Source organism: Etheostoma cragini, chromosome 3 (assembly GCF_013103735.1).
Source record: "Etheostoma cragini isolate CJK2018 chromosome 3, CSU_Ecrag_1.0, whole genome shotgun sequence".
NCBI classification, from domain to species: Eukaryota; Metazoa; Chordata; class Actinopteri; order Perciformes; family Percidae; genus Etheostoma; species Etheostoma cragini.
The window spans coordinates 15,847,868-15,861,981 of NC_048409.1; the positions used below are offsets into that span (position 1 = coordinate 15,847,868).

Genomic DNA, 14,114 nt, shown 5'->3' on the forward strand with positions numbered 1-14,114 from the left:
ACATACTATACCATGACTTTTTTCAACACACTAGTTCATCCGACATACAATACTTTGACTTTTTAACACTTTTTTGTCTGCATCCTATACTACTGACTTTTTTAATCACTTTTTCACAACCTACTACTATGACTATTTTTATCACGTTTTATCAAGCTACAAAATACTATGACTATTTAAACAATTGTGTTGCTATATTATGACTTTTTTCGACGTACTAAACTATGACTTTTTCCGAGATACTATTTTATGACTCTTTTATAACTTTTAAACACACAATACAATTCTATGACTTTTTCCACTTTTTTCAACACACCATAATATGACTTTTCTGACATACAATACTGTGAGTTTTTCTACATTGTTCAACATATTATACTATGAACTTTTTTTTTTTTAACGGAATATACTATCACTTTTTTGACATTCTACAGTGTTAATTTTATTTTTAATAGTATAATTTTTCACAACATACTATGTATAGCAGGACTTTTTCATCCCTTTAAAAAAAAAATACTATACTTTGACTTTTTTTGACATACTACACTATGACTTTTTATCACTTTTCTTTAACATGCTATATAATAACATTTTGTATCACTTGTTCTAAAATACAGTAGCATGGTGGCTCAGCAAGTAGGTACTGCAGAGTCTGACCAATTCCCAGTCTGGGCAGGCCATTATGATGTGGATTTTACATGTTCTTCCAGACTTTCATTGACATTCTATTCTATTTCTTTTTTAAACATACTATGCTATGGTTTTTTTCATTTTTTTTCAACATACTATACTATGATGTTTTTCATCTTACTATACTATGAGGCCTCTGTAATCAGAACAGGTGTAAACTTGTGCTAATGTTTCTGTTTGGGTTGTGTAGGTATTACGTATGTGTTCTGTGTGCAAGTGTGTGTTTTGGTTGTATCAAATTCAGGTAGATGTAGGTTGAGCAGAGAATAGTGTTTCTACAAAGTCAAATAAAGCAGGATCTAACTGTTCTACGGCTCTCACTAACGCTCATGGACAAACCTTTGGACTGACTAATGAACCAGAAATGCATGACAAGAGGCCGTGGTGTGTTTCTCTTTTGTTTGTTCATCTGACTCTGATTTATGACATACATAACACTTACCTGTTATCAAAGCTTAAAAATCTGGTAGAATCAATTTCTTTTTAGTGGATGCTACTTTTAATCCCTGTGTTCCTTTATGGCTCCTTTACAGCTTTTAGTACCGTGAGGTTTAGTGAGGTAATTCGGGGGTGCAAAATGGCCACAATTAAACATTATAGACTACTGAAAAATAAAACTCCAAAGTGTTTGAGAATTATAACAAATTTCTGTTGCATGAGGAATCCTGGCTTCTTCATCAGTCACAGCGACACTGTTTATCTTTACATGACCCTCAACCATTGAACTAAAAAAGGAGTGAAAGCTTCACTCAGGCCAACATCAACCTCCTCTTTGCTGTGTCCAAGCTGCCAGCTACACCAAAGTAGAATCTCAGTCCCAAAGAATCAAGTATCTGTGAGATAAAGAAGAAGAAAAAAAACTATGTTTTGCAGCTGGCCAGACCGACATAACAAAGTGTGTTCTTTGAGTCCAGAGTAAATCACTTTAGTCTTCAGCTTAAAACAAGCCCTTCAACTTTAGTGGTTCAGGAATGTTTAAAACCTGATGACCTGTTATATTAACCTATCTCCCTCTCCTAAACAATAGTTGAAAATCAAAGTCAGTTCAATCAATAGGGAAATGTGCTTATTCACTTTCTGGCAGAGAGCTAGATGAGAAGATCATAACCATCCGTTAAGAATGGCACCAGCAACAGGTAATCTTAGCTTAGCGTACAAAAATAGGGAGAAACCGCTAGCCTGGCCCTGTCTTAAAATGACAAAATCCACCTTTCAGTAGGCTACCCATAAAGCTTACTAGTTAACACGTTACACGGCATTTCTTTATGCCAGAGAAGGATTAACATTTAAAAATAAAGGTAACTGATGCGCTGACTTGTTACATCTGGACTGAGCTAGGTAACGTTCTCCATTTTCTAGTCTTTCTGCTAAGCTAATTGGCAGCCTTTTAATTAAGGGGAAAGATATGAGAGTGGTATCCATCTTCTCGTCTTTTTGCCAGAAAGATAGTTTTAGAGCCATGTCTCTAGCATGCATGGCAAAACATTTGAATATGTCAGGTACCCTGCTGAGCACACTGCTAGTTGGGCTTTTTTAACTTTGGCTGTCCTTCCTACAGTACATCCTTTCCTCTTTTAAGCAGGGGCTTAAGAAACATTTATGCAACTTTGAAACTGAATCTAATTTTAAATGTGTGGCAGTGAGAGTCCAAAATTGGCACACAATGTCCTTCTCCTTCTGTTCCTCGGATTTCTCCTCTGACAAACTCTGCTTGTATCCTCGACAGCAAGCTGAGCTGGGTCTCATCTCCTTCCTCGGGGTAAATTCTCAGTCGGATGCCCAAAACGCTCTTGTCTCCATCCCGCATTTAAAAAAAAGGTTTCCTCTGTGACACGTAGTAAACATAAGGCAACGAAAAGGGCCTCTCTCTGAGGTGTGACTCCAGTCTGACCCCACTGTCTCTTCTCTCCTCCTTCACTGCTGCAAAGAACACAAGATTTAAGATGGTGAGGAGGCAAACTAATTCACTCCAGCTGGAGGCAATGACTGCATGTGTGTGTTTTCAAGCTCTATTTCTTTCACTTACAGCATACACATGTATGCACATGCTGTACTACATCCACTTAAATGACAACACTTACTCAACTGCAACATAGTCTATACTTGTGTCTCTCACACACAAACAAACAAACAAAGGAACTATTCTGAGTGCTTTAGACAGCAGATTACTACAGCATTAGTTCCCATAATTAGACACAATCGATGCTAAGAAAATTAAAAAACTCTCAGAAAGAAGGTGGAAGAAATCAAGAAAGAGGGATGGCATGAAGAGATGAGCAGCAGGTGTACAGATCATGTTGTCAGATAGCAGGCCCATACCATCTCACCATGTCCATGTTACATAGCCCTGTCAGGGTCATGTGTGTTAGGTCATGGCAGTTCAGAAAATTGTATATTGTCTGTCAGAAATCTAATAGCCAATAATGTCCTTTTCCTGACATTTTTCTCAAATAATTACGGTCACAAAACAAACGCTCTGCAGCAGCCACTTTGTGTGTTTATGTATTTGTTTACCTCCAGGGTGAGAAGGGGAGGCAGAGTGTGTAATGTCACAAACATGGTGCAAACCCAACTGCACATTCACCACTTGACCTCTAACTTGTCATTTCCATCTGTGTGCAGGGGAGAAGGCGTATGATTATATGTTACGATTAAAGTAATGTGATTCAGAAAAAAGTGGTTAAACTTGCAGAATGACACTAGATTTATGAGCTATCCTCAAGAGAGGAGGAGGATGTAGCAGAAATGAACTGTAAAGAAAAACAGAGAACGCAATGGTCAACTAAATGCCCCAATTAAAATAGATGCGCTAGAAGAAGGAGAGACAAGAAAGAGAAAAGGAAAGAAAGGTAGAAAGGAAAGATTAAAAATAGAGGAAGTATAGACGCACGCACGCATGCACACACACATACAGTTACAAAGATTGAATTTCCTGTCACAATTTTTCTTGTTTAATTGTTAATGCAAAATCCAATATACAAGAAATAGTATGTATTCAGTATATATATATATATATATATATATATATATATATATATATATACGTATAAATACACACTGTATATACTATATGTGATACAGTATATAGATTTATAAATGTATATTGTGGTATAAAAATGCCACAATAATGGGATTTTGAATTATTTTGCCAACTGTTATGACAAACGATTATGAAAAAAAAACTCTCCAAAATGTCAAATAAAAGCTTTTAATAACCAATAACTGGATGGGAAGAATAGTACAATCATGAAGTGAAATACCACTCAATATTAATAAGTAAAAACATTGAATAGTTACCTAGTTCTGTGCACATGTTCACGTGAGACTAGAAGAGCATTAGGACACACAGACGGAAGCGAGAGCGAGATTGAAAAGATCAACATTTACAGAATGTGCAGTCGTTATCAAATACTTTATATGTTGCTCTGAGTTAAACTCACAATAACTGCTGGGATAATAATTAAAGACAGAGGCTTTGAGAGGGTAAAATCACTAAGAGCAACATCAATTTCAAATACAGATATAATGTGGAAGTGTTTCTTTCATTAACACCCTGCAGACATTGCGACTTGGTGTAACTTTTTATTTGATCCTTGCTTCTATGATCAACATGAGGATTTAACTAAAATAAGTAAATATAGTCTATTAATTTTCATCTATGACTTATGCAATACTTATCTTACGGTACATATGACACCTTATATACACCTTATATAAACCTTGTAGATTAATTTCAATCAATTTGTTGTTTGCAGGTTTACAAGGATCAATAAGGAGGAGCTCAATGCAGAATCTTGGACAAGTTTCCTGAAATTACACAGGAAGTAAACACAATATCCATCTACTCATCAACATTATATCTTTGTGTTTACTAGACAGTATGTTTGCATGTGTGTATCAGACATGTAAAAGTTTTTTTGTAGAATTTGTTTCTATCTGAACTGAGGATATAAAGATAGAAGGTGTCAGATGCTGTATGGATTCTGAAGTCCTCCGAGACAAACATGTGATCTTTGGTTTTATAAATAAACTTGACTGGACGTGCCGAATGAGGAAGCAACTTAAGTCTCAGTGTTCTTTTTTGGCACTTATGAAAGGTGTGTGTGTGTTTGTTTGCCTGTGTGTGGTGAGTGTCAGAACGAGACAGAATGAGGTTATTTGGATGCATGCGTTTCTCTTTGTCTCTGTGGTGCTTCAGCCTTCATGTTGAAGCTCTCCCAGCAGGCAGGGTCTTCCTCCGTCAGAGGTGAGGCCGAGGCGATGAGGTCACTGAATGAAAGCAGCGTAAATGAGGTGGGAGGAGGAAGAGATGAACAAAGAGGCTGAAATGAAGTGAGAAGAGAGGCTATAATTACCAAGACAGAGTGGAGTGTCCAATAATGTTGCAAATAACAAGTTCATTTCATTTTTAAGTTTTTAAAAGGATTGACAGAGATTGGCAAAAATTGTAGATCCTCATTTTTGTAGAAGATTAAACCAACAAATGTTTGGCATAGAAGTTGTTGTTGATAACTGTCTATCCATAACCTGATCATCTCACCATCAAATTGGTTCTTATGTCAGATTGAGATTATAGATTATTACTCATGCTAACCAATACTTGTAAATTAGAATTTGATAGAAGCCTTCATTCTGTGTTTTTGCACATAAGGGAGGCTTTAAAGTCTGGCGTTAAAGGGTAACACAACAATAGCTGAAAATCTTTTCTTATCTCCAGTGTTTTACAGGTGTATTCCACAATGTGCCAGGGAAAGTAGTGAAACACTAACTTTCAGCCTGGTGTTAAATTACTATTCACACAACACAGTTCATATTATGTGTCCTTACTGCGGGGCCTGCTCTGTCTGCTGGACCGAGTGCTACAGCAATATGATGGTCAGCATCCAGCAAGCTCTCCTGCAAACACAAATACAAACACACACACACACACACACAATATGACATATGACATAATGCAAATGTGCAACCTTATCAGACGCTCATACAGACATTCACCCTACATGCATCCACATCTATTAAATAAATGCATGTAAAAATCTTTTTCCAGTTTTTTTTTTTAAGGAGAGTGTGCAAAGGTTCAGTCAGATAACAGCTGCGTTTACAAGTCAAATGTCACTTCCGCAAGCAATAACGGTGCCTATGATACCAGCAAACATCAAGCATACATGTATTAATCGGAAAATGTTAATGCCCAGCCTGAAGATATGAAACCATTCTACAGCATGTGTGATTAATATGTGTGGCTAAATCAGATTAATCTCCAGTTTTCTAGCCATGCTTACGTGGATCTATGCAGATTTCTTTTCTCAAGGTTGGCCTCCTTCCTTTAACATAAAACCTTTTATCATTGTCATTAAAATCCCATCACCTATACGGAATTTTAGGACTTAAAAATATGTAGTAGCCTATATAAAAAATTAGAGTATTCATATTTCAATCTGACCCTGAAAAACCGGTGCATGCATTCATCTCAAGCAGATTAGAATACATTTATATTATCTTAATATACCATTGGGTTTACATGTAATGAAAGGTGCTACATGAATAAGCCATTGTCATTGTTTGGAAATTAAAAGACAAAGGCTGAGCGTGTAAATGTGAGAGTAACAGGTGGTGGTGTCTATGTGTAGTAGAGGGTTATAAAATGCCAAAAAAATAGAGGAATAGTAATATCACCAGGGACTGGTAAATACAGTTATACATAATTAATATTTAATTTGGAATTTTGTCAGTTTGTTGTTTTGTTACAGTCTGTTTTGAAAGTGTGTCATTCTGTTCCTCAGTTCCTGTCTAAAGGTTGCAGGGGTCACATCACCAGAGTACAGCAGGAAGTCAAAAGTACCATTTCTAGCTAATCAGCACACAGTGAGCCAGCAGACACAAGGTCAACTAGTCACATCTCTTTGTTAATGCTTCAAGCTAGCTATTTGTATATGAGACAAATCTGAAAATCGACCACCACCTGCACTGGTGGAAGAGAGGAATGTGGCTACTCCATAATTATTAATCACGATAACAATTATCACCAACAATACACTTCCACAATCATGAGTAAAGACTCACAATCAATTATTAGGCCAATTCATAACAATGACAGGGTTTTTTGGATTAAAAATGGAAATAATAAATTATTTGATACATTGACCTGTCAGTGCAATTAAGGAGAGGAGTTGGTCTGTGTTCTGCTTGTGGAACCAATACCGATTCCGATAACCCATACCAAGTACTGATCCGATACCAGTGTGTCATATATTTTATAATGTTTTAACAACTGTATGTATACTATTATCGCTGCTATAGCCACCTGCTCCACTTACATTGGCTGAAGAAAAATGCTGATGTTTGGAGATTAACAATGGGTCCACTCATGATATTTACAGTATCTGTGGACATAGTTGAGTACTGTACTCACACAAGGGCAGGAAAGACTGGACTGTGCATGCGCGAAGGGATAAACCAAGTAGCGTCAGATCTTAAACTATTTTGCAATATCTATCTATATACAGTATATAGATATATCAATCAGTATAGTTTACATTAATATTTTGACAACAATTATTTCAATATTTCATTGGCAACTTTACTCGTATTTATCTATGTATTAACATTTAACTGTTATTATGCTTGTTTATTTACCTGATGAGGGGCATTTGAACCAAAAGCCATATTAAATACAAAAAGAACCAGCTGTGAATGAGACAGTATGGTGGAGTTTTTCCATGTTTATAATGCATCCCTTCATCCTTTGTACACATTCATCCTGTATGTTGGGGTTCCTTTAGAGGACACATGCGTCATCTGCGATCGATATAAGGGAGCTGTTATTCCCCAGTGTAAAAACACAGACACTAAAACAGCATTAAGTCTCCACAACCTCGAGAGGGATAGCGGCAACATCAGGCTTTTCAAACCAGTGGTAACCTTTTAGCATTCACTTGTTAATCCCTCTAGGAGAGGTAGAATGCGAATAGAGAGAAATAAAATATGGGGGGGGGGGGGGGGGAGGAGGAACAGTTAAATGAAGATGTCATGAAGAGGGAGAGAGGAAAGAGAAGAGAAAACATCAAAATGGAGAAGTGGAGAGGAAGGGAATGAAGGTGAGGAGAGAAGAGGAGCAGAAAAGATGATCAAACTCTTGTCATGGTGTCAGGAAGGCTGAAGGGCCACTTGAGGGCCCCCTTTTCACAGTCTCTTGTGGGTATTTCTCTGCAAGACCACTCCTGATGCACTTTGGAGATGCATTCAAGGAGGGGCAGCCATGGAGGAGCATGGAGGACCCCACATCAGCGCTGCCATGCTGCTTTTAAGCTAAATGATTTCCTAAAGGCTGCGTCACACTGGTTGTACATGCTACACAAATCCCACCAATAAGATCGAACTAAGTATTATTCATTAAAAAAAATTTAAAAAGTAATATTATTCAAAGCTGTATTACTTAACCTGACAATATGTATCTTCAAATTCGGCATAAAGGAAGTGCTGTTAAAAACACTTAGTTGATAATGATAATTTGAAATAATTTTCATCTACACATCTAGATGATACTATACTACAAAAATGCATATGGGCACTAACAAAACTATTTTTCCTTTCTTAACCCTCTGAAGTCTAAGGGCATTTTCACATATCATCTAAAATTTACCTTTTTAAGGTATTTGCATATAATTGATTTCTGTGTGTTTCATATCAAAATTTCAGAACAAATGCAGCTTTCTGTAGTCATGACCAGATTTTACTTTACGCCTTTTGTCAAGAGATATTTTGGCACTAAAGCTGAAACGTTGATATTGGCTTTTTGAAAGTCCTCAAATCTCTTTTGAAAACAAACCTTCACTTATGATGTGTTACAATTTATTTCGCTGCTTGAAATAAATGTAACAAAGTATTAGGTTATATATGATTAAAACAGTAAATAAATGTCTAAAATGAAATTTTATGAAATCGCTTTTTGAGTAGGAGTTTTGTCAAACATCGTGCGCCAAAAGCGTCTTATGTCCTCAGGGGGACTAGCGAAGATTACACAAATGAGATATAAAGTGTTAAGTAGTGAGCTAAAGGTGCTGGTAGGCAGATTTTCTCACCTTCGGACACCTGTTTCCAGTCTTTATGCAAAGCTAAGCTAACTGTCTTCTGGCTGTTAACAGACAGATATGAGAGATTATATTTATTCTCATCTATGTCTTGGTAAGAAAGTGAATAGGCACATTTCCTCAAAATGTTTAGCTATATATGACATTAGCAGATCTCACAGGATTTAAGATAGGAGAAAGTCAATCTTGCAATGATTAATTTAAAACAATGCAGGCTGCTACCAACACACCACAACCTTCTGGGAGCACGGGACTTGTAAGTAAGCTGTCAGGTCGTCATGTCAGTGATCTCTTTTTGAAAGTTTTTTTTGTCCTTACGTTTCACACCCATCTTCAAACAGACTCACTTCAAATATCCAGTCCTCTTCTTCCTCCTCATCTAGATGCATCTTGGTGCGGCGCAGTACATATTTCTGTGTGAGCGGTTCGGAGGACAGGTGAAACTCCACCCTCTGAAGGTTGAAGCCCAGACCAGTGCCGATGGCTTTGATGAAGCTTTCCTTTAAGGCCTTGGCAGAAAGGGGAGAATGCCAGATCAGTTAAACCAAGAAACAAATCACCAGCACATAGGAAACCAAAAGACAAATGTATGCCTGAGAAAGCTGAGAAGGAAAGTCTGTGTGTGCTTCTTGTATGTGCATGTGGTGTATTTTGGCCCAGAAGCACTTTTACTTAAGACCATAGCAAATGGGAATCTATGCACACATCTATAACAGTGTGTATACAGAAGAGCCACTTTGCGTCTGTGTGTGAATATGTGTGTGTCCAGCCAAAACCAACCCTGCTCAGCAGCCAATGAGCCACAATAAGAGTATTACAAGGCTAATCGCTATGGCAACCGACGAACTCTGCCATTAGTCAACAGCGTGGGGATGATATCAGAGCTTGACGTCTCTTTGCCACCCTCTCCATCTCACAAAATCTTTACTTAGCACCACCGTTGCTGTTGCTGTCCATCTGTGTGTGTGTGTGTGTGTGTGTGTGTGTGTGTGTGTGTGTGTGTGTGTTAGTGTCTACAAAAAGAAAATACACAAGAAAAAGAAATAAAACAAAAAACTGAACAAGGGGAAGAGAGAAAGGGCTATTGAGTATCTGTGAGGATGAAAGGCAGAGACAGAGAAAGACAAAATGTGAGAAAAATGAGAGTTGAGGAAAAAAAATGAACAAATGTGTTTGTCTCAAAGGACATTGTCAATGTTTTTTTCTCCCTATCCTTCCTTCTCACAACAAAAGGCCGCCCGTTGGGCCCAACAGTAATGCAATGTGACGACAGGGTCGTATGGCTGCCATGGTTACCCAGTGGCGGTAGAACGCGGCAAGCTGCTGGTTCTCCAAGCCGGCTGATTGGATGACACTCCACTCGTACGGTGTAAACTGACGAGTCATGATGCGGAAAAACTCCGGCACAGAGATGCTACCTAGATGGAATAAAGAAGGGGAGGGTGGGGAGGCGCGAGGTCCAAATGAGATGGAAGAGGAGAGAGAAAGAGGGACAAAGACAAAGACAGAAGAAAAAGGGAAGAAGGGAGATGAGCAGAATGATGTGAGAGGAAGATGGAGGGAGGCGTCAGCTTTATGACAGAGACAAAAACAACCATTTTATCCTATAGATTATCCAAACATACTCCGCTTTTGAGATTAGTGTGGGGACTGAGATTAGCACGCACACACACATGGGCACACACATACACACGGGCACACACGGGCACACACACACACACACACACACACACACACACACGGGAAAACACAAACACACACACACACACACACACACGGGCAAACACACATATGGGCAAAAACACACACCAACAGTGCCCTCTTTTGGTCAGACTGGAGAATACATTAGCAATAAAATTTCTGTCATGGATGGATTATCATTAGTGTGAGATGGTTGAATGGACAGCTAACACAGTATTTTGTAGCTTGCTCTTTGAGCTTTCAGATGCCAGTATTCAGACGGTAGCATCATAATTAATTAAAAGCATGTTTGAATATTGGAAAGTCTTACAAGAGACATTAAGAATTGTCTTTAAAATCATTATTTCTCCATTGTTATTGTGTATCTGTAACAACCAGCGTGTGTGCGTGTGTGTGTGTGTGTGTGTGTGTGTGTGTGTGTTTGTGCTTTTGTGTACCTAAGTCAAACTATTTCCCCAAATGTAACCCCTTTCACTCCATCCCTATTTTAGAGCAAAATGCTTAAAAGTAATGCCAAACTGTTCAGTCATGCAAACCATAAGTGTACAAAAACATTAAGCTAAGTACTATTTTACCACTTAACTGCCCGTAGGGCATCTTCAGTTCTCAATGTATGTGTCTGTATTGGTTGATATTTTGTTAATGTCAGACAAGATGTAGCTTCATCTGTTATCCTCAGCATTTACCTGGCATAGTTGTTTTCATGATATCCACCCCAACCTGCACCCCCTGCTCTGCAGCAAGCACGGCGTAGTCCCCTTGATGGGACAAGTTGAAACTCCAGGCCGGGGGTTCAGGACCTGAGTCTGAAGTGACCTGAGTGAAGACAGCAAGACAGTAATCAAATATTGGACATTTTTTATTATATGGCAAACAACATGGCCATCAGGGAACTACTTTAACATCCCCTGAAAGCTATTAAACAAGTGGGAAAAAGTATGTGCTAAGCTCTAAATTAAAAAAAACTGTATGTTCACTACTCAAGTGTAGCTAGTTTAGGGCCCATCAACATGTGAAATAAAAACTTTATTACTGACTTTTGACAATCACTAACCAACTGGTGGGACGGTTAGTACAAAATCATGTATATGGAGCTGTATATCCAAACTTTGCTCAATCCCCCTAAAAATGTATTTTGTAATTGTTTATGGAAATAGTATTGATGGAAAACAATAAAAAACAATAAAAAACCATCACCTTCAGTGGTGCTGCCAGATAAGGTTTCCCTCTGGGGGATCGCTCCAGTCTGATCTGTGACCAGGGGATCCCCATCCTCTCACACACAAATCTCCTCAGCAACAACCTGCCAGCCTGATGACGTATAAAGATAGACATACACACAGACACCTTGACAAGTAGGAAAGGATCTTAGCTATAGTGCGTACACCGCACGCAGAAGGTAATAGAAACAATCACACTCACAGTCACACTCAACAGTCCCACTCACCATGGCTGATTTTGCATCCTTAGTAAACGCAAACTGTCCGATCCGGTCTTTCTCTTCCCGCTGAATGCAGCGAGCCGCTAACAGCCAGTCAGATCTGCTCGGTGTCCACGACCCGCAGCGGAAAGCCCAGCGAACAGAGCCCATCTCCTCACCTTCGTCTGGTCATCTGGACTTCTTCACAACTTCAGGTTGCTCACAAGTTGTCAGTGAGCTAACAAGTTAGCCTTCTCGCGTTAGCTTGCAAGGTTTGGCTGACAACAGCAGTCGGTGAATGTTATATACGTTTGGGTTTTCACAGTGAAGCACCACATCAGCACATAACAGGCTGCTAATAAAACTACCACTCTTTATTTACGTTTTGGATTTGACAGCAAACATGTCCGGAAGAGCCAGGCGAGATTAAATGTCGTCATAAGTGGGCGCGGTGGAGGATTGACCAATAGGAGCGATCGAAACAGTGCGCAACTCATGACACCTTCACATGCTCTCAGGAATATTTTACAAACAGCAAAATCGTGTTGTTTTGAAACCCGAGAGAATGATGGAATTATTTGAAGCTTGCTGACTGTGAAGTTATTTTGCATCTATCGTCTTACTTTAAATAAGCATCTCTTAGCTAGGCCTTGTCCTTGAAAATCCATCAAATGGCTTTCTTCTGCAACAGAATGTCGACGTTAGCTCTGTGCAGCGTCAACAATAGAAAAACTGTTCAAATTTTCCGTTCCAAATCATTCTATTCGACTTGCACATTTGGTCGTAGATTTACAGCTTGGATGTTCAAATATTGTTTCCGAGTTGCACCTGAATGCAGCATTTAAATTATACCTCTAGGATGTTGTTTTGATTGCGGTACATCTGTGCGCGTAAGGTAAGTTGTCTTCACAATACATTAATGATAATGATTTATTGGAGGTGGTGGTAATACAGGAAACACACTACGTTGCATTAATGATTGTGATGATAAAATTGGGTTTGTAACCGTCTGGTAACAAATATCTAGCGTAGGCTCCTAAAAAAGCGTTATTTCTGACTAGAAATATTTGAGAAAGACATAACCTAGAAGCACAGATGCGTAAAGGTATTGTCCAGGTAGGTTAATAGAAGAAACGTAGGCCTACATGTCAAATATATAGCCTAGGCCTACTTACAATAAACCTCCCTATAGTCTACACTTGAATGTTCTTCTATATTCTGATTTATGCGATTAGATATTTGGCGAGATGGTGTGCTAATAAATCGCATAACTATGTGTTTCTTTGCTGCAGAGGAAATTGAAACATCAGCATGAGGCTTCATTGTATGTGCTTTCTAGCAACCTCAAAATCTGCATTTCACATTGACTAATTAATCAGACCACCTTTATTCAAAATGTAAAACAATGAAATGTAATGTTTCCCCAACAAAGATCCATAAAATACCCCACCTTTATGGTCTGCAATTTACATAAAAAGAGGGAAATATTAACTCATTCATGTAGTAAGATATTATGTACTTTTACTTTGTATTTACTTAATTTTGTAATTATTTTTTTTAATTACGTATTGTAATTGTACTCCTCTTCTTACTTCATGTCTGTCTATACTGTATACTTTGAGGCCCATCCCTCCTTGGTTTCCATTGTTTTTTTCCATTTATGTTTCCATTTTATGTTCAAATTGAAGATTCAAGGACAGAGAATGGCCAATGAAATACACACTATAAAGCCCTGGGTTATATGACAAATTTACTTAACTTAACACACTTTGGATATTCCAAAAACATTAACTATTCTCTGTTTTACATACAGGAAGCCTTTTCAGCCTGGGATGCTTCCCACCTGTGCACACTTACCTGGGAGCAGGGCAAGCCAGGCCATAAAGGTGGAAACCTCTGCAAGTCTTGTCTTGATATTATGTGACTTTAGCTACATCAAATCAGGGCCTTATCATCACCTCAGAAGGGAACCCTCCAACTGTAAAACAAGGCTTTTCTAACCAGCCAACCAGGTGTGACCTCTGCAACTTCACACACTTCGTTCCACAACTCATATGCCATCTAGTGTAACAGCTCGGATTCCTCCCTGATGAAAATCATGTCTTTTGAAGAACGCTACACTGCTAGACATGGACAAACCTCTACAACCCCCCTCCCCCCACCTCCCCAATGCTATGACCTATGATCTATCTCTCTTTGTACCCGGATCCATT

General features: G+C 38.6%; 2 protein-coding genes across 2 annotated transcripts in view; both read right to left on the bottom strand.

Annotated features, from left to right (window-relative positions):
* Window positions 1-4,397: 4,397 nt before the first annotated feature.
* aasdhppt (aminoadipate-semialdehyde dehydrogenase-phosphopantetheinyl transferase) lies at window positions 4,398-12,334 on the bottom strand. The gene is made up of 7 exons (XM_034864062.1): window positions 11,929-12,334; window positions 11,679-11,792; window positions 11,168-11,297; window positions 10,077-10,198; window positions 9,128-9,289; window positions 5,518-5,586; window positions 4,398-5,012 (listed from the first exon to the last, which is right to left on the bottom strand). The coding sequence occupies exons 1-7, from the start codon at window positions 12,070-12,072 to the stop codon at window positions 4,845-4,847; spliced, it is 909 nt and encodes a 302-aa protein (XP_034719953.1). The 5' UTR covers window positions 12,073-12,334; the 3' UTR covers window positions 4,398-4,844.
* Window positions 4,792-14,114, bottom strand: part of gria4a (glutamate receptor, ionotropic, AMPA 4a) — a 120,919-nt gene continuing 111,596 nt past the window's right edge. Inside the window, exon 19 of the transcript XR_004655519.1 lies at window positions 4,792-4,807. The gene's annotated coding sequence lies outside the window, so the exon portion shown is untranslated. The remainder of the gene's footprint in view (window positions 4,808-14,114) is intronic.

What these genes read in the sequence shown, in the direction of transcription:
- aasdhppt (XM_034864062.1), bottom strand. Translation starts at nt 12,072, where the DNA reads ATGGGCTCTGTTCGCTGGGCTTTCCGCTGCGGGTCGTGGACACCGAGC. An exon ending in AGGATGCAAAATCAGCCATG is followed by an intron (nt 11,793 to 11,928) that starts GTGAGTGGGACT and finishes ATACGTCATCAG; the next exon opens with GCTGGCAGGTTGTTGCTGAG. An exon ending in CAGACAGAGCAGGCCCCGCA is followed by an intron (nt 5,013 to 5,517) that starts GTAAGGACACAT and finishes ACTTCATTTCAG; the next exon opens with CCTCTTTGTTCATCTCTTCC.